The sequence below is a fragment of the Cetorhinus maximus genome, chromosome 17 (genome assembly GCF_964194155.1).
Source record: "Cetorhinus maximus chromosome 17, sCetMax3.hap1.1, whole genome shotgun sequence".
NCBI classification, from domain to species: Eukaryota; Metazoa; Chordata; class Chondrichthyes; order Lamniformes; family Cetorhinidae; genus Cetorhinus; species Cetorhinus maximus.
In genome coordinates, this window is record NC_135895.1 from 66,863,058 (window position 1) to 66,890,896 (window position 27,839).

At 43.1% G+C, this 27,839-nt stretch overlaps 1 protein-coding gene across 1 annotated transcript; it reads left to right on the forward strand.

The window, feature by feature from the left end:
• The first annotated feature begins 539 nt into the window (after positions 1–539).
• LOC144692470 (actin-related protein 2/3 complex subunit 5-like) lies at positions 540–27,673 on the forward strand. Its single transcript, XM_078561377.1, has 4 exons — positions 540–823; positions 20,866–20,948; positions 21,795–21,971; positions 27,242–27,673. Exons 1-4 carry the CDS (start codon positions 685–687, stop codon positions 27,302–27,304), a joined length of 462 nt encoding a protein of 153 aa, XP_078417503.1. The 5' UTR covers positions 540–684; the 3' UTR covers positions 27,305–27,673.
• Positions 27,674–27,839: the final 166 nt, after the last annotated feature.

The window sequence follows — 27,839 nt, forward strand, 5'->3', positions numbered from 1 at the left end:
AAGAGACCCACCCCGTCAATCCTTTCCTGATATGCATACCCACACGTTTCAGGTATAATCACTGTAAATCTTTGCACTCTCCCCAGTGCCTCTATATCCTTTCTATATATGGCAACCACAACTACACACAGTACTCATAAGTGTGGTCTAAAACAAGGCTCAATAGGTTTGACATAACTTCCCCAGCTACTTTCCAATTCTATCCAAGTAAAAATAAAGCCTAGTGCTCGGTTTGCATTTTTATGACCTTGCTAACCTGTTATTACTCTGAGGTCTGAACTCTACCCCACCCACATTCGCACTTTCCAAGTAATCCTCTTCTTCCCACCAAAATGTACTACCTCACATTGAGCCTTGTTTATTTGTGGGTCAGAAACAGAAGCACAGATCTGCATTCTGAACCTGAACCTCATTGCAATGTAATTGCTCAATGTGCCAAAGAAACTCCACCCTCTCTGAACGCCTGCCTTGTCCGCCACAGCACGTGACCTGGCTGAGTCCCGGTGCGCGGGCGCGCGGGCTGTGCTCGCACACGCAGAGGGCGCGCTCGGGAGGCAAATGAGCGGGAGCGCGCAGCCTGGCTCCTCCCCTGTGCGGAAGCGCCGGCCTCCGTTTACTTTGGGCTCCGGCGGGCGGCTCCCGAAGTGAGTGAGAGAGGGTTTGAAGCTGCTCCCTGTCCCCGACATGTCCAAGAACACCAGCGTCGACAAGTTCCGTCGGGTCAATGTCGATGACTACGACGAGAACAACTACGTGGACGAGGAGGATGGAGGCGAGAACCAGCTGGGACCTGACGAAGCCGAGGTGGACGCTTCCATTAGGCAATATCCTTCCTGAGCTGGGCCCCGGAGCGGGGGCGGGTGTACCTGGCGGGCCGGGGCCGGGGCCGGGGCCGGGGTGAGGGCAGTGGATGTACCTGAGCTTCAGGCCGGGCAGTCAGGGTGGCCCCCGCTTGCTCCCAAAGCCTGAGCTGGTCATTCACTCAGTGGGTAAGCCCACCTCCCCCTGTCGGCTGCACTGGCTGCATTTTCCTGTGGCCTGGGCGTGGTTTTTGCACTAAGGATCTACTTTGTGCTTCTGCATTTAATGTCACCTTATGCCGTTTTTACTTAAATACTTTTCTATTTGAGAGATTTTGTGCAAGGGCACCTTGTATTTACACAGTATCAATTATTGCATTCAAGGGTGGAACACAAATGGTGAGCAGTGGTTAGAGAGTTAGGCTGCTCACTGAAGGACCTGGCGGCTTTGAAGGAGCTTTTTGGGTGGGAGATGAATGTCAGAAATTTTAGGGTCAAGAATGCTGTAATTCTGTTTCAAAATGTAGAGCAGAAGATTCATAGGGAGGCATGAAGATGTGGAGAGACTGGAAGATGAGGATTTTATTTTACTTTGTGTGTTTGGGTACAATTCAGTATAGATTGGTGGGGTAGGTGTGACAGGAGTGGAACTTAATGCAGGATGGGATTTGAGAAGGTTGGAATTTTTGTAGAATGGAACGCGGGAGAAACTAAGAATTATATTGGATAAATGAAGCCCTGATTTGATCAACAATAACTTGCATTTATTTCAAGTCTTTAATGGCATAAAATGTCACAAAGCTCTTTGCAGAATTTCAAACCACTTAAGGAGACATTAGGACAAGTGACCAAAAGCTTGTTTGAAGAAGTGGGCTTTATGCAGCACCTTTAAATGAAGAGAAGTAGTTAGAGTGGTGTTGGGAGGGTATTTCCAGATGTTGGAGTTTGAAGGCATGGCTGCCAGTGGTGAAGAAGCAAAAGTCAGGAATGAGCAAGAGACCAGATTTGGAGGAGCCCAGAGATCTTGTAGGATTGTATAGCTGGAAGAGGTTTCAGTTGTAACAAAAAGCAAGGCCACAGAGGGATTTGAAAACAAGGATATGAATTTTAAAGTCACGGTCTTGCCAGAATGGGAGAATCAGTGCAGGTCAGTGAACATGGGTGATAAGTGAATGGGATTGGTGTGAGTTAGGGAATGGGCAACACTGTTCTCGATGAGCTCAAGTTTGAGGAGGGTGCAAGGTAGGAAGCTGGTCAGTAAGGAGAGCACTGGAATAATCAAATGTACAGCTATCAAAGGCATGGATAAGGGTCTCAGCAGCAGATGAGCTGAGACAGTTGTGGTAACAGGTAATTTTACCAAGGTGTATGTAGCAGTCTTAGTGAGAGAGAGGATATGGGGTTGGAAGTTCAATTGAGGGTCAAATGGGAAGTTGTACACTGTATAGCTGAGCCTCAGATGGCGACCAGGAAGAAGCGCAAAGTCAGTGCCTAGGGAACAGAGTTTGTGGCGGGGACCAAAAACATTCGCTTTGGTTTTTCTAATATTTGGAGGAAATTTCTGCTCATCAAGCACTGAATGTCAGACAGACACTGAAAAGCTTGAGAGGAGGTGGTTAAATAGGCTTGGATATCGTCAGCATACATATAGAGCTTGAACTGTATTTGAATGATATCACAGAAGGCAGCATGTAGATGAGAAATAGGAAGGAACCAATGATAGAGGTCTCAAGGGGTAACTGTGCAAGAACATCAAGGCATAAATGACTGTTTCAGTTATGTTAGGGCCAGAGTTGCAGGGTGATGTAAAACTGGAAATAGGTATTCTCAGTGATGGATAAGATGAGTTTTGGAGCTCATCTCAAGGTCAAACAGGACAGAGTCAAGTCCAGTTGTCAGGAAGTGGGCTGGAATTGGAGCTAGTGTGGCTGCAGTATTGCTTTTCTCAAGATGAAGGAAGTACACTCATTTGAAATTTTTGAAACATTTTGGTCACTTTTTCATGCAGAAAGAGGAAGATGTCTTTTTGTGCATTATTTATGTGGGAAACAGTGTAAGACTCTCCAACAGCCCCAGAAGACTGGGCTTTTTTTTTAAAAAAGGATTGTAAAAAGACAACATGGATCTATCCCTGCCCTCACACTCTTTCATTAAAAATTGAATTATGCGTTTGGGTAAAATGATGTGAACCTTGATTACGTCACCAGTTTAGGCCCCTTCCTTAATGATGATATGGTGGGTAAATAATAGAGCATTCTTAACAGAATACAAGAAATAGGAGCAGGAGTAGATTATATGGCCTGTCAAGCCTGCTCCACCATTCAGTACAATCACGGCTGATCTTGGGCTGCAACTTCATTTTTCCCACCTGCTCCCCATATTTCTTAATTTCCTGAGACACCAAAAATCTTTCTGTTCCAGTCTTAAATCTATTCAATGACGGAGCATCCATAACCCTCTACAGTGAAGGTTTCCAAAGATTCACAGCCCTATGAATGATTTCTCCTCATCTCAGTCCTAAATGATTGGCCCCTAATCCTGATACTGTGCCCCACGTTTTAGACTCCCCAGCTGGCAGAAACAATCTCTTGGCATCTACCCTAACAAGCCCCCCTCAGAATTTTGTATGTTTCATTCTTCTAAACTCCAGCGAATATAAGCCTTTCATCATAGGACAACCTTATCCCAGGGACCAATTTAGTGAACCTTCAGCCTCCAATACGAGTATATCCTTTCTTAAATATGGAGACCAAAACCACGCATGGTACTCCAGATATGGTCTCGCCAAAACCCTATGGGGTTTCAAGATTTGTACCTCATTTGCTGTGTACTTGCTTAGTTTTGTAAAGGTTTATTTTTCTGCGCTACTGAGCTTAACATTTCAACCCTCATGTGAAGTAGAGTTGATGGAGGGCCTCTAGAACTGCACGCTAGTAATGAGGTATTCTTAATCTGCAAATGATTGGTGCAGATTGCTGTGTAGCTTTGGAATAGGAACTCCGAATATGTTTATCATAGGGGAATTAAGGACTTAAGTCCCTGACAGCATTGCTGTATTGTTCAGAATATGATCATTTTACAGGTTGCAGCAGATGTTAGTGGAGTAGGTACTGACATTGTAGCTTTGTCCATATTGATTACATGGGGGTGAGTACCTAGAAGAGATGGTTCTGCAACTTGGAAGTGTGTTGAACAGACCCCAGACTGTCTCATACAAGTTTAGATATTGGGTATATGATACAGTCAGAAACTTGTCACTGTATTAACAGTGCAGCTTTTCAATACAAGGTTGCGACATTAAGTTAAGTGCTGCCTAAAATGGCTGCTTTGTCATACCTGCTGTTAATTTCCACCAAAGTATTTATAGGTACGAGTTTTAAAAGGTCATAAGTTGAGTAACGGTTAAGCTTTTCCTTGAATAGATCTTTAAACATAATTCTTATTTGACATGTGGGTACAAAATGTGTGATATGGAGGCTTTCAAAAGACAAGCCTTGTTTTCAGTGTATGTTTGACACCCAAGCTTGAACTTATGGTGAATGAAAACAAAATACTGTAGATGGCGGAAATATGAAAGTAAAACAAAATGCTGAAAACCCTCAGATCATTTAGCACCTGTGAAGAGGGAAAGGTAGAGTTAATGTTTCAGTTCGAAGATATTACATCGGATGATTTGCATTGAAATATGTGGAAGTGAATTGAATAGAACGCTATATTTTCACTGGGTTTCATAAAGTTAAGACCACTGGTTTGTGTTATTGGGGATAGTCTATTGTCTAATATAATCTGAGTGCATAGAATACAGCTAAGACAATTTTATAGCCGCTGAGTAGGTCTTGATGTTTTTAAGTTAGTGTGGATTTGGTTAAGGTAAGCCCCACCTTTTCCTAGTTACTATGCCTATTGCAACAACTACTGTGATAACTTTTAGCAATCTTAACAAGATCTTCAGCCTCAACCTGACTAATTTTGAGTAGAGAAGTACCACACTTGCACATAGCTGTTTTGAAAAGGAGGGTCATGTGCTGCCTCCATGTTGCCTGCATGTAGATCGCCCCTGCTTTTGTTTTGTAATCCTGATCTATAGTGTTTCTTTTGGAATATTGCTATAGAAATTTCAGCATAGGAGGTGACCGATTGCCCCATTGCATCTGTGCTGAAAGAAGCTTATCAACCGGAAAAGCAGTTAGCTGTTTAACTTCTAATAGTTGACTTTTCCAAGAACATCTTAAAGATAATCCCTAGCTTTTCTCCATTACTAACCAGCCCCTCAAACCTCTGCCACATCCAACGAATGTGTTGAGCTTATGGATGACTTTTGTCACCAAGAATGAGACCATTCATTCAGCTGCCTTTGCTGCTTCCCCTCTGCTTGTCCACCAAGCCAAACCATTGCCTGCCTTAGCTATGACCCTGTGTCCTTCACTGATTTCTCTGTCTCAGCTCATCTTGCTTGTGAAACCCACATCCTGCTCTCTTGACATCTCTTCACTGAATCGATTACGTCCACCCTCACCCACCCCCAACTTCTCTTCCTGGCCCAAATCGCGACCCCCTCCCCCTCAGACCCCAAACCACCCCACCAGCCAGTTGACATAGTAAGTGGTTCTCTCTCCTCTGGTATTGCTTCCATTCGAAACTCCTATCATCTGCCCACTTTCTCACAAAAAAACAACATGCTTAACCTGTTTTTTTTCTTGCAAACTGTCACCCTATCGCCATATTTCCTTTCCTCTCCAAAGTTCTTGAATTTGGAAAGCAACAATACATTCATATTCAAGTTCCCTGCAACTTCACGTGTAAATCTGTTCAATCAGATTTCCACTGCTGCCACAACACAAACAGTTCAAATAATGTTACAATCATTTAAGGAGGGATGAAATGGCTCCCCTCTTCCCTCTCCTCGTTTGATCACAACAGGTTTCTTTTGAAAGAAACAGATATACTTGCCAGCAGTGCTGCTGCTTTCGGCACCAAGGCAATTTAAAGATGTAGACGGAGAATTTAACTGTTCTTTTGGAGATGGCAGCATTGGGTTGAGTTTTTGTTAGAATCTCTCAATGGCAACTGGATAGTCAAAATCAGTAAATGTTCAAAACTTGCAAGTTGAATGGGGAGAGAGAGAGAAATAGGGAAGGAACCTACGAAGGGTCTTGTTCCTTTGGCGTTTCAGTTGCTTGTCCAGTTCTGTAGAGAAAATAGGTGCTGAAGCACACAAGGGGTTGTCTTGTCATATGACCTCTCTCCAACTGCCCAGTGACTCAAATATGGTTGTGAGTAGTGTATTTCAGTTACCTTGATTAGATTATGGCTGGGGATTCCTCTCTCTGCCAGGGTCCTATTGTCAAGGTCATTATATCTAATACAAACATACGAATTAGGAGCAAGAGTAGGCCACTTGCCCCTCGACCCTGCTGCGCCATTCAGAAGATCATTGCTAATCTGATTGTAACCTCCACTCCACATACCTGCCTGCCCCTATTGACCTTTCAACCACTTGTTTTTCAAAAATCTATCTAGCTGTGCCTTAAAAATATTCAAAGACTCTGCTTCCGCTGCATTTTGAGGAAGAGGGTTCCAGAGACTAATGACCCTCTTAGAGAAAAAATCTTCTCCTCATCTCTGTCTTAAATGTGCGACCTCTTATTTTTAAACCCTTATCCCTAGTTCTAGATTCTCCCACAAGAGGAAACATCCTCAACACATTATGGCTTGTCTACACCCAGTTGAGTACCCAGGTGATTGTCTGGACACTTTGCTAAAGGGATAGGAGACAACACCATTCATCTCTTTTGAGGCAATTTTTCCTGGTGTGGCTTTACATATAGGCTGTCTCCATTTCAATCGTTTTGGAATGTCGCAGGTACAGTGATGCTCATGTGCAGCCATCCTCGACTATGATCCAAGTTGCTGGAATGTAACTTAGTCCTTTTTTCAAAAAAAATCAATCAGGGGTTTCCAGCCAGTAAATTCAAAACTCATTTTTGATATAAAGCAGGGTTTCACAACATAAGTCACAAGGCCACCCTCTGACTGTCACCATGGTGCATTTTCTGTACTCTCTCTTTCAACCTTTCTGCAGCCTTTGATTGCACCAACCCCTTAATTCTTCAGTTCATACGGACTGCCCTCGCTTGGTTCCAATCTTTCACATTCAGAGCATCCCTAAGACCAGCTTCTCTTTCCATCCTGTACTGCTTTTTCTGGAACCAAGAACCTGTGCTTGGGCCTTTCATCTTTCTTGCCCACATCCTGTCCCTCAGCAATATCTTCTAAAAACTTGGGGTCGGCTTCTACATGTTTGTTGACACCCAGGTCTACCTCCTACCGCCTTGTTTGACGTCAGTGTTTTCTGACTGCTTGGCCTACATCCAGTATTGGATGAGCTTCAGTTTCCTCCAGTTAAGCTTTGGGAAGACTAAATTCATTGTCTTTGGACCACAGCACAAACTGCGTCCGTTTTCTTGCCATTAATTACACTCCTCTCTCGACCATAATCTCGGGATGAGTCAGTCTCCCCACAACATCGCCATCCTTTTTGATCCTCATCAGAGCTTTCAACCCAGTATTCCTCTATCACAAAAACTGCTTGCTCCATAACCTTACCTGTCCACCAATACCCCCTGTAATTTTTTTTTGTTGTGTGTGGTACCTTTGAATTTTTTGCCTAGTAGCGCACATGCACCATCTTAAAGAGGGCAACTTGTGTGCACCTGAGCAGTAACTTCCAAGTTGCTTAAAGAGAACCTTGTTGTTCACGCACTGGCCTTAGTCTGTTTTCTGCTGAAACTCCCATCCGTGCATTTTCAGCTGTTCCAGTGCTTTATGGCTAGCCCCCATTCCAGCATGCGATGTAAACTTCAGCTTATCCACCCCCTCTTTTTCATTTGATCCTTCTTAAAACTAACCTCCTTGGCCAAGCTTTTGCTCAATTCTCCTAATATCTTCATCTGCCATCCTATCTCCATTTTTGGCTGATTATGCCTTTGAAGTGCATTGGGGCATGGCAGAATTCGAGTCCAGTAAATTGGTTTAAAACCCATGAAGAGGCAGACGGTTTTCACAGAGAGAGATCTCAATGTTCTGAATAGCCTTGAATAACAACAAAAACTCTACTGCGCTCTGGTTGAAAGGTCACTTTTGAGGCAGGTAATTCTGAGCTAACTCTTTGTCTGCCAGCTGTATGAAACTATATACCTAGTCTGGTGTCTTTAGGGTGGAGGGTGCAGAGAGAGATAGACTGTATATCCGACTCCCATTGTTTTCTAAAAAAAATTCCTAGCAAAAGGCTAGATTCCTTATTAGTTGGCTTCCATTACTGCTGTCTTTCTTTCAACCTATCACCACAAAATCTGTGCCACCTTTATTGCTGGCATCTGCCTGCCCACTCCATCAGTAAGCCTTTTTTCAGTGCATAATATGCCTACAGAATATTAATTGAATTTCAAAGTAATCCATTGCGAATTGATTTGAGATGTTCAGAGGCATGACGTTTTATAAATATGAGTCATCTTTTGCAATCTTGCTGTACTAGCAGTGTGAGCATTAGTTACTGGTGTCTCTCTAATGGCAGTATACAAGTTAATGTTCATTATGTTGAAAATCTTGAAGCACTGTGAACATGGCCGTATAGTCACCTGAAATTTGAGACTTGCAGGAGTATATGTAATCCGGTTTGTGGAGTAAGAGTTGATTTCAAATGACCCACTTCCTTGCTTTGAAAGGGAATTGGGTACTTATTTATAGATTAAGGAGTGTAAGGAACGTGCCTGTCCAACCAGAGTGATATCAGTGGTGCCAAATGAGGACTTGAGCACTGTGATGTGTAGACATGCACACTTGAATGCTCTTATTCTGGGTAATGTTGCTCATTGGCTTATTCTCTGTCTGCCATTAATGGCTTCCCTTTTACGGGTTCTGCTTCTGATTCTGAGCTCATTTGAAAATTTTCTGCTTACTTTCAGATTGATTGTTCTTTATCTTTGACTGTAACCACTTTGCTTCCTGACTTGCTGAATCATTGATGTTAAGCGTATGTGAGGATATATCTAGGATGAATTAAGAACAATGGTTTAAAATAAGTTTGAAACATTTTCTTCAGTGTGGTGGTGATGTGATTGACCTTAGGAGGAAGAATGAGGAGAGGCAACTGAATTATACAGTTTTAAAGGGGATGAAGGAACAGAGACCTGGAGCTGTTTTGGACATGCATCTTTAAGGCTATCAAGACAAGTCGGAAAAGCTGTTTAAAGCATGGAGCTTTAAAGTACAAAAACCTGGTTAGGCCTGAATCATTATGTTCAATTCAGGGCACCATGCTTTAAGAAGGATGTCAAGGGTTTAGAGGTGGTGCAGAGAAATTTGCTAGAATAGCACTGGGAATGAGGAACTTCAGATATGTGGAGAGATTGGCGAAGCTGGAGTTGCTCTCCTTAGAGCGGAGAGGGTTAAGAGGAAGATTTGATAGAGGTGTTCAGAATCAACAGTTTTAATAGAGTAAATCAGGAGGAATTGTTTTCAGTGGAAAAGTTGGGAATTGAATTTTTTTTTCATTCATGGCATGTGGGCTTTGCTGGCTGGGCCAGCATTTATTGCCCATCCCTAGTTGCCCTTGAGAAGGTGGTGGTGAGCTGCATTCTTGAACCCCTGCAGTCCATGTGGTGTAGGTACACCCACAGTACTTTTAGGGAGGGAGTTCCAGGATTTTGACCCAGTGACAGTGAAAGAGCGGCAATATATTTCCAAGTCAGGATGGTGAGTGACTTGGAGGAGAACTTTCAAGTGGTGGTAATCCCATCTGTCTGCAGCCCTTGTCCTTCTAGATGGTGGTGGGTTTGGAAGGTGCTGTCTAAGGAGCCTTAATGAATTCCTGCAGTGCATCTTGTAGATGGTACACACTGTTGCAACTGAGAGTCAGTGGTGGAGGGAGTCAGTGTTTGTGGATGTGGTGCCAGTCAAGTGGGCTGCTTTGTCCTGGGTGGTGTCAAGCTTCTTGACTGTTGTGGGAGTTATTCCATCACCATCTACAAGACACAAGTCAGGAGTGTGGACAGGCTTTGGGGAGTCAGGAGGTGAGTTACTCATCGCAGAGTTCCTAGCCTCAGATCTACTCTTGTAACCACAGTATTTATATGGCTAGTCCAGTTCAGTTTCTGGCCAGTGGCAACCCCCCCTATGATGTTGATAGTGGGGGATTCAGTGATGGCAATGCTATTGAACGTCACGGGGCGATCATTAGATTCTCTCTTGTTGGAGATGGCCATTGCCTGACATTTGTGTGGCGTGAATGTTACTTACCACTTGTCTGCCCAAGTCTGGATATTGTCCAGGTCTTGCTGCATTTGGACATGGGCTGCTTCAGTAACTGAGAAGTCGTGAATGGTGATGAATGTTGTGCAGTGATCAGCGAACATCCTCACTTCTGACTTTATGGAAAGAAGGTCATTGATGAAGCAGCTGAAGATGGTTGGGCTGAGGACACTATCCTGGGGAACTCCTGTAGTGATGTCCTGGAGCTGAGATGACTGACCTCCAACAACCGCAACCATCTTCTTTTGCGCTGGGTATGATTCCAACCAGCAGAGAGTTTTCCCCTGATTCCCATTGACTCTAGTTCTGCTAGGGCTCCTTGATGCTACACCCTGTCAAGGGCAGTCACTCTCACCTCACCTCGTGAGTTCAGCTCTTTTGCCCATGTTTGAACAAAGGCTGTAATGAGGTCAGGAGCTGAGCGGTGGAACCCAAACTGGACATCAGTGAGCAGGTTATTGCTAAGCAAGTGCTGCTTGATAGCACTGTTGATGATCCTTTCCATTACTTTACTGGTAATTGGTTGGATTGGATTTGTCCTGCCTTTTGTTTACAAGACATACCTGGGCAATTTCCCACATAGCCATGTAGATGCCAGTGTTGTAGCTGTACTGGAAGAGCTTGGCTAGGGACTCGGCAAGCTCTGGAGCACAAGTCTTCAGTACTATTGCTGGAATATTGTCAGGCCCATAGCTTTTGCAAGATCCAGTACCTTCAGCCATTTCTTGATATCAAGTGGAGTGAATTGAATTGGCTGAAGACTGGCATCTGTGATGCTGGGGACCTCCAGAGGAGGCTGAGATGGATCATCCACTCGGCGCTTCTGGCTGAAGATTGTTGGAAATGCTTCAACCTCATCTTTTGCACTGATGTGCTGGGCTCCCCCAACATTGAGGATGGGCTCCTCCTCCAATGAGTTGTTTAATTGTCCACCACCATTCACAACTGGATGTGGCAGGACTGCAGAGCTTATATCTGATCCGTTGGTTGTGGGATCGCTTAGCTCTGTCCATCACTTGCTGTTTATGCTGCTTGTACACAAGTAGTCCGGTGTTATAGCTTCACCAGGTTTTTTAGGTATGCCTGGTGCTACTCCTAGCATGCCCTCCTGCACATCTTTATTGAACCAGGGTTGACCCCCTGGCTTGATGGTAATGGTAGAGTGGGGGATATGCTGGGCCATGAGGTTACAGATTGTGTTTGAGTGCAATTCTGCTGCTGCTGCTGATAGCCCACAGCGCCTCATGGATTCCCAGTCTTGAGTTGCTAGATCTTTTTGAAATCTACCCCATTTAGCACGGCAGTAGTGCCACACAACACGATGGAAGATATCCTCAATGTGAAGGTGGGACTTCATCACCACAATGACTTTGCAGTGGTCACTCCTACCGATACTGTCATAGACAGATGCATCTGCGGCAGGTAGGTTGGTGAGGATGAGGTCAACTGTGTTTTTTCCTATTGTTGGTTCCCTCACCAACTGCCGCAGACCCAGTCTAGTAGCTATGTCCTTTAGGACTTGGCCAGCTCAGTCAGTAGTGGTGCTACTGAGCTACTCTCAGTGATGGAGATTGAAGTCCTCCACCCAGAGTGCATTCTACACCCTTGCCACCCTCAGTGCTTCCTGGAAGTGATATTCAATATGGAGGAGCACTGATTCATCAGCTGAGGGAGAGAGGTACATGGTAATCAGCAGGTGGTTTCCTTGCCTATGTTTGACGTGATGCCATGAGACTTCATGGGGTCCAGACTCAATGTTGGGGACTCCTGGGACAACTCCCGACTGTATACCAGTGTGCCGCCACCTCTCCTAGGTCTGTCCTGTGGGTGGGACAGGGCATACGGAGGGATGGTGATGGTGGTTTCTGGAACATTGTCTGTAAGGTATGGTTCTGTGAGGATGACTATGTCAGGCTGTTGCTTTACTAGTCTGTGGGACAGCTCTCCCAATTTTGGCACTAGCCCCCATATGTTAGTAAGGAGGACTTTGCAGGGCCAACAGGGCTGAATTTATCATTATCGTTTCCAGTGCCTAGGTCAATGCCAGGTCGCCCATCTGATTTCATTCCTTTTTTGAGACTTTGTAGCAGTTTGAGTGGCTTGCTAGCCCTTTTCAGAGGGCATTTAAGAATCAACCACATTTGCTGTGGGCCTGGAGTCACATGTAGGCCAGACCAGGTATGGTTTTTAACAGCAATTGACATGGTTTCATGGTCATTATTAGACTTTTAGTTCCAGATTTTTATTGAATTCACATTCCACCATCATGTCGTGGTGGTGAACCCAGATCCTCAGAGCATTCCCCTGGGCCTCTGGATTACTAGTCCAGTGACAAAACCACTACACCCCATCGCCTATTTGGAGGCTCAAGTGACTGGGATGTTGCCAATTAAAATGTTTGGTAAGGCATCAGAATGGCTGCTTGGAATGTAATATCCTTGCAATGCAGAAGTGTTACTATGGTCCCTGAGCATTTCATTGTTATCTTTCAGGTTCCTTAGAGCTCACAATCGTGAGTATGAATGGGCCTCCCCGAAATTAGCTTTTCTGCTTGTACTGCTTTTTAATCAAGTTGTTGAGCTGTTAAATTCATCCACTATGGATAGTATCTCAAATTACTTTATTTTTAGATAGATTAGAAATTAAAGCTGTTTCCATTCCATTCCTTGAGCACTCTGCCTGAAGGCAGGTGCTTGGCTTATTGTCTGCTGATGCTTCATCCTGAGCCATTTTCCTTGGCTGTTTTTGCCATGATGGTTTGTGATTGCCTTCCACTCTTAAGAGCAGGATAAGGAGGTAGATCCCAGGTCTACCTCAGCTGGAATAGGAATTGAAACCATGCTGTTGGTGTTATTCTGAACCACCAGCTAGCCATCTAGCCAACTGAGCTAATCGACTCTAAATCTGCTTCTGAGATATATAAATTTTTGTTTGAAACTTGCATTTATATAGCGCTTTTCATGAGCACCAGACATCTCAAAGCACTTTATAGCTAATGAAATACTTTTGAAGTGTAGTCACTGTTATAATGTAGGAAACGAAGCCAATTTGCACAAAGTAAGCTCCCACAAATAACAACATGATAATGACCAGACAATCTGTCTTTTGTGATGTTGATTGAAGGAATAAATATTGGTCAGGACGTCAGGGATAACTCCACTGGCCATCATCAGAATAGTGCCATGTGATCTCTTATGTTCACCTGAGAGGCAACTTGGTTTAGCAACTCATCAGAAAGATGGCACTTTGTTGGTTGTAAAGCATTTCGGTATCCCTTTCCGATCCCCCTTTTTCCAATTATTTATATTTTTTTAATATATATATTTTTCTTTTCCCGCCTATTTCTATTATTTTTAAATGTATTTCCATTCATTGTTTTATCTCCACCTTTTAGCCCATTTTGACCCCTTCCCCCTACCCCACCCCCACTAGGGCTATCTGTCGCTTGCTCATCCTGCTTTCTATCCTTAATGTCACCATTAGCACACTCCATAGCTAATATCACCACCGTCAACACCCTTTTGTCTATTACATCTTTGGCAATCTCTTCTTTACCTCCACCTATCACTGGCCCTCTATCCAGCTCTACATGTCCCACCCCCCTTCAACCAGCTTATATTTCGTCTCATTTCTATTTTTCCTTAGTTCTGATGAAGAGTCATACGGACTCAAAACGTTAACAATATTCCTCTCCGCAGATGCTGTCAGACCTGCTGAGTTTTTCCAGCTATTTTTGTTTTTGTTTCAGTATGTCTGGTGGTCATGAAAGGTGCTATATAAATGCAAGTCTTTTTACACTCACCATAAAGTTAAGTCAAGTTTTTTCAAGTTTTAAATACCCTTTTATTAATGTAATGAGTGCTAATTACTGCCAAACAACCTCTGACACTGAAAATTAACGATTGCAAACATGGAATCTCGTTGATTTTGGTTATCTTAAAAATGTTAAAATTTAAATTTAATTTGTTTTTACTTTGTCTCTTCTTTCGCTTATCCAATCCTTCTTTCTCCCTCTTTCTTTTTCTGTATCTGATTTAACCCACTCTAATTTAATTCACCCACTCTAATTTACGCTTCCTTCTCAGTCTTGTGCTGTTAATTTCACAGCCCTTCAATCTGATCAATTAAAGAGATGTACAGTTGCTTGTCCTGTTCATTCAGGCCTCAGACATCCTGTTTCACTCGCTGTGATGTTATCAGTTTACGCTTTCAGCACCTTGCCACACAAAAAATGTAAAAGCCTGAATGTGCTTGGACAAGTGTAACAAAGGCATGTTACAATCCCTGTGGGGGAGCCATTAACCAAATTTGCCAAGCAAATTCTCCCCCAACCCGTGAAGAAATGACTAACGATATTTCACTTTTTGTAATTTATACTTTAATATGAATCAGAACCAATGCAAATGAAATATGAATTAACAGGCAACTGATATTTCAAATAAAAAGGCACATTTCACTTTAAATAGTCGATAGGATAAAGAATCATTTTGCACTGCCACAAGCACCCACATCACACCCGCACAAATAAATGCGGCACCACGTGCAATCTCTGTCTTTCGAACTCGATCGATTCAGCCCTCAAGTTGCATTCACCAACAGGCGTATTCCACCTGAGGTCCGCAGATTAGCAATTGATTAACAGCAACTTGGTGTACATCTACTAATTCCCCTCTCACTCGGGTCATGTCAGTCTTGATGGTGTAGATTTCCAGAGCTCCTTTTCAACAGACCAGCCAACAACACCAGTTCACAATCTGGTCCTTTGATACAAACTCTCAGCTCTTTTGCATGCTTGAGCTACTTGCAACATTTTTTAGGATTCAGTCCCTTTTAGTTCGCTCGTATGTCGCTTCCCCAAAAGCTTCTAGAATTCTGATTTTTTTCTTACTGCCAAACACAAAACTGACCTTTTTGTAAAGCTTTTTTGGCTTCTTCTCACACAAACTGTGTTCCTCTTTCTGTCTCGGTCTGCTTTCTCTTTGTGTCTGCATCTATGTGCTGATTGCCTTCATCCTTCAGCTTTCCTGTTTGTAGCTCTCCTTTGTCTGTCTGGCCACACAGCTTCTGTCTTCCTTCCTGTTGGTACTGCTTCCATAAGACCATAAGATGTAGGAGCAGAAGTAGGCCATTTGGTCCATCGAGTCTGCTCTGCCATTCAATAAGATCATGGCTGATCTGGTAATCCTCAATTCCAGTTTCCTGCCTTCACTTCCCTCATCCAGATTATTTATATATATATTGTAAATAATTGTGGCCCCAGCACTGATCACTGTGGTACTCCACGAATTACAGGTTGCCATCCTGAAAATGCCCCCACACTTATCCCAACTTTCTGCCTTCTATTAATTAGCCAAGTCCACTCCAGCCAACTTTGTCCTCATTCTTTTGCAATTACTCTCATTTAAGTGTAGCACAGTTGTTGCCGACCCAAGTTTCTCATTCTCAAACTGCGAAATTCTACCATGTTATGGTCACTGTTTCCTAAGGGATCCTTTACTCTTAGATAATTTGAAATCATTTATGAAACCTGCCTCATTACCAGATCCAAAATAGCCTGATCCCTGGTTGGATCCGCAACATATTGTTCTAGGAAACTGTCCCAAATACACTGAATTCTTGCTCGTGGCTACCTCTGCCATTTTTATTTTTCCAATGTACATGAAGATTAAAGTCACCCATGATTAATGTGCTGCTTTTTTTACATGCCCTCCTTATCTGCTGATTTATTCTCTGTCCTACAGTATAGCTACTGTTAGAGGGATTATGGACTACTCCCACCAGTGTCGTCTTCCCCTTGTTATTTCTTACCTCCACCCATATGGATTCTACATCTTCTGAGAAGATCATTTCTTGCTGTTGTACTTATTCCATTTCGTACTAACAAAGCTACCCTGCCACCCTTTCCTTCCTGCCTGTCCTTTTGAAAAGTCACGTACCCCTGAATATTTAGTTCCCAGCTTTGATCTCCTTGTAACCATGTCTCAGTAATGGCTATAAGATCATACCCATTAACCTCTATTTGTGCCATTAATTCATTTATTTTGCTCCAAATACTATGTGCATTTAAGTAAAGAGTTGGTTATTTTCCCTTTTTACCATGTTTTCTCCCTTTGACCCTATTTGCTGCTTTTTCTTATGTTTGCACACTGTCCCTTCCTGTCACACCCTGGGTATCATTTCCTATATAGCTGCCCTGCTATGCTCCCATATCCTTTTGCTTTGTAAACCTACTCCGGTATCCCCTCTCCAGAACCCACCCTCCACCACCACACACCCACCCCTCCCATTTAGTTTAAAGCCCACTCTGCAGTCCTAGTTACTTGATTCATCAAGACACTTGTCCCAGTGCGGGACAAGTGCCCCTCCCACCGGAACAGCTCCCTTCTACCCCAGTACTGGTGCCAGTGCCCCATGAACTGAAACCTATTCCTCCCACACCAATCTTTGAGCCACGCATTTAACTTCTTGACTTTATTTACCCTATGCTAGTTTGCCTGTGGCTCAGGTAGTAATCCCGAGATTATTACCTTGGAGGTTCTGCTTTTTAATTTAATTCCTAACTGTTCAAATTCTTTCAGCAGAACTTCCTTTCTAGTCCTATTAACATCGATGGTACCAATGTGGACGACAACAACTGGATCCCTCCCCTCCCACTCCAAGTTCCTCTCCAGCCCTGAGAAGATGGACCATGACCCCACCACGGAACATCAAGCATTGTTTCCAGGACTGTCACTGACCTCATCTCCTCTGGAGATCTTCCTCCCACAGCTTCCAACCTGATAGTCGCCCAACCTTGGACGGCCCGCTTCTACCTCCTACCCAAAATCCACGAACAGAACTGTCCCGGCAGACCGATTGTGTCAGCCTGTTCCTGCCCCACGGAACTCATTTCTCGTTATCTTGACTCCCTTCTCTCTCCCCTTGTCCAGTCCCTTCCCACCTACATCCGTGATTCCTCTGACACCTTACGTCACATCAACAATTTCTAGTTCCCTGGCCCCAACCGCTTCCTCTTCACCATGGATGTCCAATCCCTCTACACCTCCATCCCCCACCAGGATGGTCTGAGGGCCCTTAGCTTCTTCCTTGAACAGAGGCCCGAACAATCCCCATCCACCACTACTCTCCTCCGTCTGGCTGAACTTGTTCTCACACTGAACAATTTCTCCTTTAACTCCTCTCACTTCCTCCAAATAAAAGGTGTGGCTATGGGTACCCGCATGGGCCCCAGCTATGCCTGTCTCTTTATGGGGTATGTGGAACATTCCTTGTTCCAGTCCTACTCCGGCCCCCTCCCACAACTCTTTCTCCGGTACATCGATGATTACTTCGGTGCTGCTTCATGCTCTCGTCGGGACCTGGAAAAATTTATTAATTTTGCTTCCAATCTCCACCCCTCCATCATTTTCACATGGTCCATCTCTGACATTTCTCTTCCCTTCCTTGACCTCTCTGTCTCAATTTCTGATGATAGACTGTCCACCAATATCCATTACAAGCCTACCGACTCCCACAGCTACCTCGACTACAGCTCCTCACACCCCGCTTCCTGTAAGGACTCCATCCCATTCTCTCAGTTCCTTCGCCTCCGTCGCATCTGTTCTGATGACGCTACCTTCAAAAACAGTTCCTCTGACATGTCCTCCTTCTTCTTTAACCGAGGTTTTCCACCCACGGTCGTTGACAGGGCCCTCAACCGTGTCCGGCCCATCTCCCGTGCATCCGCCCTCACGCCTTCTCCTCCCTCCCCTTGTCCTCACTTATCACCCCACCAGCCTCCGCATTCAAAGGATCATCCTCCGCCATTTCCGCCAACTCCAGCATGATGCCACCACCAAACACATCTTCCCTTCACCCCCCCGGCGGCATTCCGTAGGGATCGTTCCCTCCGGGACACCCTGGTCCACTCCTCCATCACCCCCTACTCCTCAACCCCTACCTTTGGCACCTCCCCATGCCCACGCAGAAGATGCAATACCTGCCCCTTCACTTCCTCTCTCCTCACCGTCCAAGGGCCCAAACACTCCTTTCAAGTGAAGCAGCATTTCACTTGCATTTCCCCTAACTTAGTCTACTGCATTTGTTGCTCCCAATGCGGTCTTCTCTACATTGGAGGGACCAAACGCAAACTGGGCGACCGCTTTGCAGAACACCTGCGGTCTGTCTGCAAGAAAGACCCAAACCTCCCTGTCGCTTGCCATTTTAACACTCCACCCTGTTCTCTTGCCCACATGTCTGTCCTTGGCTTGCTGCATTGTTCCAGTGAAGCCCAACGCAAACTGGAGGAACAGCACCTCATCTTCCGACTAGGCACTTTACAGCCTTCCGGCCTGAATATTGAATTCAACAACTTTAGATCTTAAACTCCCTCCCCCCATCCCCACCCCGTTTCGTCCCCCTCCCTTTTGTTTTTTTCAATAATTTATATAGATTTTTCTTGTCCCACCTATTTCCATTATTTTTAAATATACAACTAATACCTTGTCAATCTTTCCACCCCACCCCCACTAGAGCTGTACCTTGAGTGTCCTGCCATCCATTCTTAATTAGCACATTCTCTTAGATAATATCAACACCTCTTTGATCCTTTTGTCTGTGACATCTTTTGATTCTCTGCTCCTATCACTGCTTGCTTGTCCCTACAAACACCCCACCCTCAACTTCTCTCCCCCCACCCCACCCCCCCACCTTAAACCAGCTTATATTTCACCCCCCTCCTAACTACACTCAGTTCTGTTGAAGGGTCATTGGACTCGAAACGTCAACTCTTTTCTTCTCCACCGATGCTGCCAGACCTGCTGAGTTTTTCCAGGTAATTCTGTTTTTGAAGATGTTCTTAACCCTGGCACTGGGCAGGCATCACAGCCTTTGGGAATGGGCTGCAGAGAACAGTATCTATCCCTCTAATTATACTGTCCCCTATCATCTACGACATTCCTACTTCCTCCCCCCACTTGAATTGCTCCCTGTACCACAGCACCGTGGTCAGTTCGCTCATCCTCCCTGCAGTCCCCCCCTCGTCCACATAGCTTGCAAGAATCTCGTAACTGTTGGAAAATTGCAGGGGCCGAGGCTCCTCGAAGGCTACCAGCTGGGTCCCCATACCTGCCTCACCTGCAGTCACACCCTCCTATCCCTGATCACAGGTCAAATTTAAATTACCTAATCTGAGGGATGTGACTGCCTCCTGGAGCAAAGTGTCCAGGTAACTGTCCCCCTCCCTGATGTGGCGCAATGTCTGCAGCTCGGACTCCAGCTCCTCAACTCTGATCTGAAGTCCTTCGAGCTGCAAACGCTTACTACAGATGTGTTCGCTCTGGATCACCTTGGTGTCCAGTGGGTCCCACATGCTGTAGTAGCAACACATCACCCATCCTGCCACCACTATTGTACTTTATTCAGTTTATTAATTTGGTAGTATCCCTGCTGTTTACACTTGAAGAACCACCCGCTCTTTACTCTTTATTGTTATTAATTTTTTTTACACCAGTATCGATCTTGTACTTAAGCTATTTTTTTTAAAAAGAGAGGGAAAAAAAGACTAGAGACCTAAACACAAACTAAAGACCTTACTTTTACTTTAAAGACTAGAAATCCTCACCAATCCTACTTGCCAATCAGCTGCTTTCCCTGCACTTGTGTCATGTTGTGGTTCATAACACCTCTTTGCCGCTGCTCTCGCTGCAGATAGGCCTCTTGATCCGTGCCTTTAATCCATTGCCACTCGCCTCTTGCTCAAAATATACTATTTTGAGCCTAAGGAATAGAATAAACCTTAATCACTTACCAGATACTCACCAATTAACCAGCTTCTCCTGTAGCAGAGCAAGAATCAATTCCTGGAGGCTGAAAAAGTTCAGGCAAAAGCAATCAAACACCCCTTTAACTTCGTGTTCCGAAGTTCCGCTTAACTCCCTGAGTGCTCTGGCACTCTATCCAAGTCAAGGGCCACTAGGTCATATGGACCAGTATTTCTTCCTTTCCAGGAAAATTGAATTGATCCGTTTACAATTGATGCAAGCTCTTAAAAGCCCCTTTCAAACATTCTTAACACGGGCATTTTAAAAACAAATTTTCCTTTCTGTACTGCTTTTGAGGTCAAAGATCCCTCTTAGATGCCTTGCCAGAGCAAATTATGGCCCATTGTTTGTTTATTTTAAAAAAAGCTTTGCAATTGCCAAAAGATTCCTTATTGAAATATATTAAACCATATTTTCATGATAAATTCGCAGTATCTTTTCTCCTTTTCCTGATCAATTTGCCTTGCGCAGTTTTACTACTTGGCACCAAGTAACAGTCATAGCTGATGAATATTGAAGCTTGGTTAGTTGAAAGATATTTTCAACTTCATTAAGCAGGTGAGCTTGATTGCAGACCTGTTGGTGCTGTGGTATATTAATATCTGCAGATAGAAGACAATAAGAAGTTTGTGTCTCTTTTGTTCTGTGTGTTATGTGTGAGCTTGGCCTAGTTGTGTCAGCTGTGGCTCAGTTGATAGCATCTTTCGCCTCTGATCAAAAGATTGAGTTGAAGTCTCACTCGAGGACTTCAACACAAAAATAAAGGCTAACACTCCTCTGCTGAGGGAGTACCACTGCAAATCCAGAGGTGCCACTTTCGAAGGAAACATCAAACTAAAGCTGCCCCCTCAGGTTGGCGTAAAAGACCTCATAGCACTATTTCAAAGAGAAGGGGAATTATCCCCCATGTCCTGTATTCTTATGAGTAAAATATAAAATCTGTTATATTCCTTAATATCTGTGCACAGGAAACCTGAATGCAGCTCTCCAAGCAGCACTGAAAAATCCCCCAATTAATACAAAGAATCAGGCTGTTAAGGTAAGGCTGAAGGATTAAATATCTTTGCCCTTGCAGCTTTTTGAAACTTAGTCTGAGGTAATTTTCTTTCAGCAAGTTCGTCCAATCCATGTGAGGCGGTCTAAGGATTTATATGCAGAGTCCAAAACTGATAAATTTTGATGCACTGATTTTGTTTGCTGGTAAAGTTTGTCAACTTCAGGGCCTTGATTTCAAGTTGAATTGAAATTGAGTTAAACTTCATGTGGAATTTAGATTCATGGGCTGAGTAGGTTTAATTCAGTTTGGTTAATGGCACAACTTACATTTGGTGGATCTGTTTTAAGCTGAGGCCTAATTGAACTTATCATCAGCAAAAACACTGACTTCAAAACTATTATCATTTGCTCAAATTCTTATCTGTGTACAATCTGACCCATTTTGGGATTAGTTTTGTACTTGAATCAATTAGAGCATATGCTATCACAATCTACAAACACACGGGACAGTGATCTGTGAAACATAGCATCTCCTCTTCATACTTACATACAGTTAAACTGCATGTTCTGCCTGCCCAAGCAGATGCATACACACACTACATGCACATGAGTTGTTGAGGAGAAGGTGAGGGGAGAGAAGCAGAGGAAGGTTTTTGTGAGCTGCCTTGTTGAAAGTATTCCATATAGCTTTCCACTCCACCGATTCAATTAAGTTTACTAAATCTAGTTTGTCAGCCCGTGCAAGCTATTTGGTACAGTGGTAGTAAGTTGATGCCTCTGCCGAGTTCTTGTCTAAAGTAAAGAAATACAAGTGGGACATTTAAATTCAGTTGATAATTGTAAGTATAGTGTAATTACCACTGACGAAGCCTTGTTTTGTCTTTAACAGGACCGAGCAGAAAATACTGTTGTTAAAGTTTTGACTTCATTTAAAAGTAATGATATTGAAAAGGCTGTTCAATCCCTTGACAAGAATAGCATTGACCTCCTGATGAAGTACATCTACAAAGGTTTTGAAAAACCATCAGAAAATAGCAGTGCAATTTTACTACAGTGGCACGAAAAGGTTAGTAGAGTATGGTATTTATCAATGTAAGAATAATGATTATTTTGCATTTTCTTCACCACAAGGGTATAGCCCAACCTGGTAGGTTCTGGGGGAAACTACGGCCACAGTATTAATATATTGACAGTTTCTGGGCAGGGAGGTGGAATTGCACGGGACAAAGCTGGCAGTTAACCCAGCAGATCAAATCTGCAGTCTCAGCTTTATTGAACTAATTTGCCTTCTGGATTTTGTGTCTCTAAGCTGTGCAGCAGATGTGATGCACATCACCATGACTGCTTAAAAGGAAAATGTACAAATAGAAATTGAACGTGTTCAGGATGGATGACAGACAATAGGGCAAGGGCAACACCCAGAGCTAATGATACATTCCTAGAATTACTACTAGGTGCAGTCAGGAGAAGGAAGGAAATATTTTTCCCCAGCAATGGGAGAAGGAAACCTGCAGATCATCAAGATCATCTGGTTGCAGATGGCTGAGGAGGTGAGTAGTAGAAACGGTGTGCCCCAGTCTTGGGTGCAATGTAGGAAGCCACTTACTGACTTAACCAGGTTAGGAAAAGTGAGTACATTTGCTGATTCAATTATATCCTGTGGTTTAAGCTCCTGCCCCCTTTCCTCCTTGCGAAGCGTTCTCCATCACATCACTCTTCACTCACACTGAACTTTTAGCAGCTCCCAGCTTCACCTGCTATGCACTTCTTCAACTCCCTATTTATTCGTCATTGCCACTTACTCCAATGCTTATGCAATTTGATGCATCTGTCTCATAGTCACCTTCACCGAATGCACTGCATCCGTAGGGTGAATGCCTGAACTTCAATCATTCACTCATAGGTCTGTTTTCTAGCCTCTTTAGAAGCGAGTGCAAAACACGAGGAAGAGGGCTGGAAGTGGACTGTCGCAAATAGTCCAGCTAACGGATGCCAAGAAGGAGACCCTGGAAATAAGTGACTGCGTTTCTTTTGGTTGGATATGGCAAGCCGGAGAACTCGTTGATAGCTAGTGACAGAATTACAGTTATCTCTAACAGGCAAATACCCACTTTAATTCATCATTGACTAAACTATGAGAAGACTGAGTGTGGTGATTGTCAAAATTGTGACTTTGCCATGACCAGATAACATCCCTTTCTTTTGCATTTCAGGGCTTTTATTGTTTCTGGACATGCATGAGGACAATTTCTCAGAGGACCTCAGTCATTCTGAGGGCACACTGTCATAGGGCATACAGGCATGCATCAGTGCAAATGCTCTAACTTCAGTGGATCTACTTTAGCAGTCAGTTGTCTTTTCATCTGGTGATTCATCCCCCACAAGTGAGCATGAGCGGACACTGGTGGCAGGGACAGTGGTGAAGAGTTCACATCGGGGAACATAATGCTCTCCAAGCTCTGCTCCAGTAGATGCTGATGCTGAACCAGGAGGTGCTGTTGTTGAGAAGGAGAATGCTAGAGATATATCAGCAACTGAGCCAGGCACTGACAGATGTGCCTTGTACGCTCTCAACAAAAGTGAAGAGCATTAAGGAATTTAATTCAATTTCTGGGGCATCAGTGGAACAGGGATTTGTGAGAATGCCATCGCTAGAGTATAGAGCTTCAAGCACGGCCCTGAAATGATTCTATGCAAACACGGCTGTGCAGATTTTGGATTTGAGCTTCTCTGCAGTTTTAAACATGATGCCACAGTGTCTCTGTGGCCTTATGACATGCCACTGACCTCAGGAAACTTGTGCTGCATAGGCTAAAGTTGAAGCAAAGTTAAAATCAATTTTCAAAGGCCTTATTAACATTTCCTTAGGATATTAATTGGACCAACAACCTGCTTACCTGCAATAACTTCAGGGAGCAGGTTTCTAGCTGGCATCTAGACATACCTGGAATAGCCCATTGGAGTCAAATTCCTGTTGTGCTTCATGTTTCTCCAATTTTAAGTACACCCACAAACTACCCGTTCTTGCCTGTTAAAATCCCCTCCTACATGTCTGGTGCAAATAAGAAGAAAATGTGATACTTCAAGTAGACAGTAATGCTAGTTCTACATGTGTTCCATGTAGATATACATCCAGCATTGCACTCGTTCATTTTGCCAACTAAAATTCTTTATTCCCCATACTGGTTATTGTAAAAAGTTTGGAGAAAGTCACTGGCTTCTCTTCAGGGGTAAGTTAGTTTGCCTTTTTTCATTTTTCTCTGGAACCTAACCTCTCTGCCTCTTTTTTTAAGATGCTTCTTAAAATCAGCCTCTTTAACCATGCTTTTGCTCATTTGCCTTAATATCTCCTTTTGTGGCTCAGTGTCAGATTTTCTTTGATAATGCACCTGTGTGCTGTACAAATGCAAGTTGTTGCTCCTTATCTTCAAACCTCCATAAAAGTGTTTATGCCAATTTAGTGCACGCATCCTTGTCTGAGAATATTAGAGCCTTAATTTAAAGAAAATAAATGAATAGACCAAAAATCACAGGCTAAAGATGTGTAATTTTCTATATCCTGGGAGAGCTGATGTGGAAAATCTCCAGCTCCCCATTTGGCATTTATCATTGGGCTTAGTTAACTTATTTTGGTTTTGAGTTTGCGTTGAACTAGGTGAGGTGAAGTGACCAAGAAATGTGATGTTATTACAGATTTTATTTTTGTTGGAATGATTTAATAAAAGGAATTTTAGGATTTGTCAAGTGCACTCCTTGCTGAAGTCGTGACACTAGTACTTCAGGCATCTGCACTGTCATGCATGCACACACCCAGTCCACAAGAAGGTTGCAGTCATTGCTTACAAATAAATGTGGGGAAGTGGCAAACAGATTGATATCAAGCTCCTGGCAAAAGCTTTTGAATTGTCATCTGCATCCTTTACCATTAATAAGTTATGGTCATGCAAGAGCAAATAATAAGTCAACAGTAATATCATTACCTCCTCAAGTAGGTTAATTGTTATAACCTAGGTGATTTCTCTTCAATAGGAACTGCCATTAACGGGATCACTGGACTTATAACTGTGCAGTAATAAACTGAGATGCCTTGTGGTTCTAGCAAACGTTAGAGAGTTGACTACTGCAAGCAATGATCTGTACAACAAGATTCCACTGTAACCCATTTCTCGATGCTCTCAGTCTTTATTTGAATGCTTGTTGCTTAAATATACCACAATGTACTATATTTACTTTGGGTTCACAACACATTTTCTAAAGGAACAATTGCACCATGGCTCTTGTATTATTCAAAGCGAGATAGATAAATATTGTAAGCCTAAGAAATCCAGACACACCCATTTGGGGACTCAGCATGTCAACACACCACATTGCCAAGGAATCTTTAGCTTTAGTTGACATTAGGGAGGGATTCACTTACCTCAAAGGGGGACAGTCCAGCCAGCCAAAGTGATTAGGGCATTTTTTGGTGTGAACAAATTTAAAGAGTTCTGTGTCACTTGTAGCACCAAGCTTTTGTTGACACAGACCTGGCTGTCTATTTTGTTCAAGGATGGAATGCTCCCAATTCACCAAAGGTAGCTTGAATAAATAGCTAGAAGGCTGCAAGGTAGAAAGTAGGGGCAAATAGGAAGTATTTGGAGTGGGAGAAGGTGGAAACCAGGGCCCCATAGTGCTGGGACCAATGTTCAACAATTTATATTAACGTTTTAGATTTTGGAATTAAGCAATTTCTAAATTTGCAGTTGACAATGGTGATGGGATGGGAGTGGCGGAATGGTCAGTATTGAGCAGCACTGCAACAAAGTATAGGACAGCATTAATAAGCTTGCAGAGTAAGTATATAATTGCCAAATGAATTTTGCCACTGAGATATTACATTTTGGTTAAAAAAATAAGGTTACATATTACCAAATGTGGAAAATAATCTAAATGGGATACAGGAGCAAAGAAATCTGGGAATACAAATACATCAGTAAAAGCAATGATGTAGGTTAACAGGTGATTTTTTTTTTCTTTTAAAATGAGCAAACCAAACATTTGGGCTTATTTCCAGAGGGATAGAATTGAAAAATAGAGAAGATATGCTAAACTGCTGTTAAACTTTGACACTTGGAGTACTATGTACTGTTCTGATTGCCATCTTATAAAAAGGATAGAGATGCATGGAGAGGATGCGAAAAGATTTACAAAATTGATTGCTGAAACGTGGCTATGCCCATCAGGAAAGGAAGAACAAAATGGGTGTCTCTCCTCATTGAAAGAGAAGGTTGATTGGTGACCTGACAGAGGTCTTTAAAATTATGAAAGATTTTGAAAGGGTGAACAGAGTGTTTCCATTAAAGAGAATTGCATCAATATAATATGGTCATCAAGAAATCACATGGCAAATGCAGAAGAAACTGGTTCATCAGAGAGCGGTGAGAATGTGGAACTCATTACCACAGGGAGTGGCTGATGCAGCTGGTATATATACATCTAAGAGGAGGCTAGATAAGCAGAAGAGGGAAAAGGGAATAGAGTATTATGCTTGTAGTTAGATGAGGAAAGATGGGAGGGATCTCAAGTGAAGCATCAGTGCTACCACAGACTCATTTGTTGGCCAAATGGCCTGTTTTTGTGCTGTATATTCTATTTAATTTGCTTAACGATACAAGACTCCAGGAATCTTCAGCTCCAAGCCCTCAGCAAGTACCAGTGAAGCAACTAAGGAGCCAGCCAGTAATAGTTTTAGACTAAGTGGCTAAAATATTTAGCACACTGTTCTGTAGAGAAAATTTGCTATTAATATCTTTTAGAAATTATTCAGGACCAAAAAAAAGTATCTAATGCACAAGTCACTGCTCAATGCAAGTGACCAAAAGTAGCAGGTTACACAATATGGCTTCAATAGCTCCAATCATCACCACAACCTGGTAAATCCCAGGTTTCAGTCTTCCATGGAAAATCTGGACAGCCCTCAACTGCTTGAAGACAGGTTGGGGAAGCTGTGGCCATTTGCTCCACAAGTGGATCATGAGGAACAGCTCAAATTATGACTATGGCCATCCAAATGAAACCATCACTCACATTCTGAACACCTACCCTGACAGACCCATTCCTGGTGATATCATAGACATCACCATAATGTCAAGTAAACTACTCACTGCATGTGGGTGATTGTTAATTTGAAGAGGGTTATGCGTCACTTTTTTTCCCATGACCAGTTTCCTCCTCTTTCTCTCCCCCCCCCCGCCTCCTCACTACACCCAACCCCACAAATAAATGTTTGGAGTTTAAAATTCAAAGCAAAATTATTGTTGAATCAGCCATTACCACCTTGTATATCTTGTTCCTTAGGTGTTAGCAGCTGGAGGAGTGGGATCCGTAGTACGAGTCCTAACAGCGAGGAAAACTGTTTGAGCAATGGAACCAAGAGCAGCTATCTGGTACAGAGAGGCTGGTGCCGAGACCAAAAGAACCAGTTGGTGCAACACTGGAGTCATATAATCTCCTTGCATTTTTTTTAAAAATTTGGCTTGCTTTTTATGACCAGTTTGTATATGTAATTAGCTCTGTTCATTTGTCTGTTAACCAGAATCAAAGATGCAATTTAATCTGGTTTTATAAACCCAGTATTTAGTACAATTTTTGTATCCGAACAAGAACATTTCTGAAGCACGGTTTTATTTTTAAAAAAAGACTTGCCAGAAAATTGGAGATTTTTCTTTGCAGAAAACTGTGTCCTTTTTTACTTCAAATGTTTTATTGAATAAAGGTACAGTATATGAATGTTTGATGCAGACATGAACATATTGACTAAAATTTGATGCATTCAAATGCAGTTGTCCCCCACACAGCTGTTCATGAGCATTTTAAATTTGAAGCTGGGATGTGTAGCTGAGTGATAATAGCTGAACCACATAAAATCACCAAAAATATTTCTGTTTGAAATCAT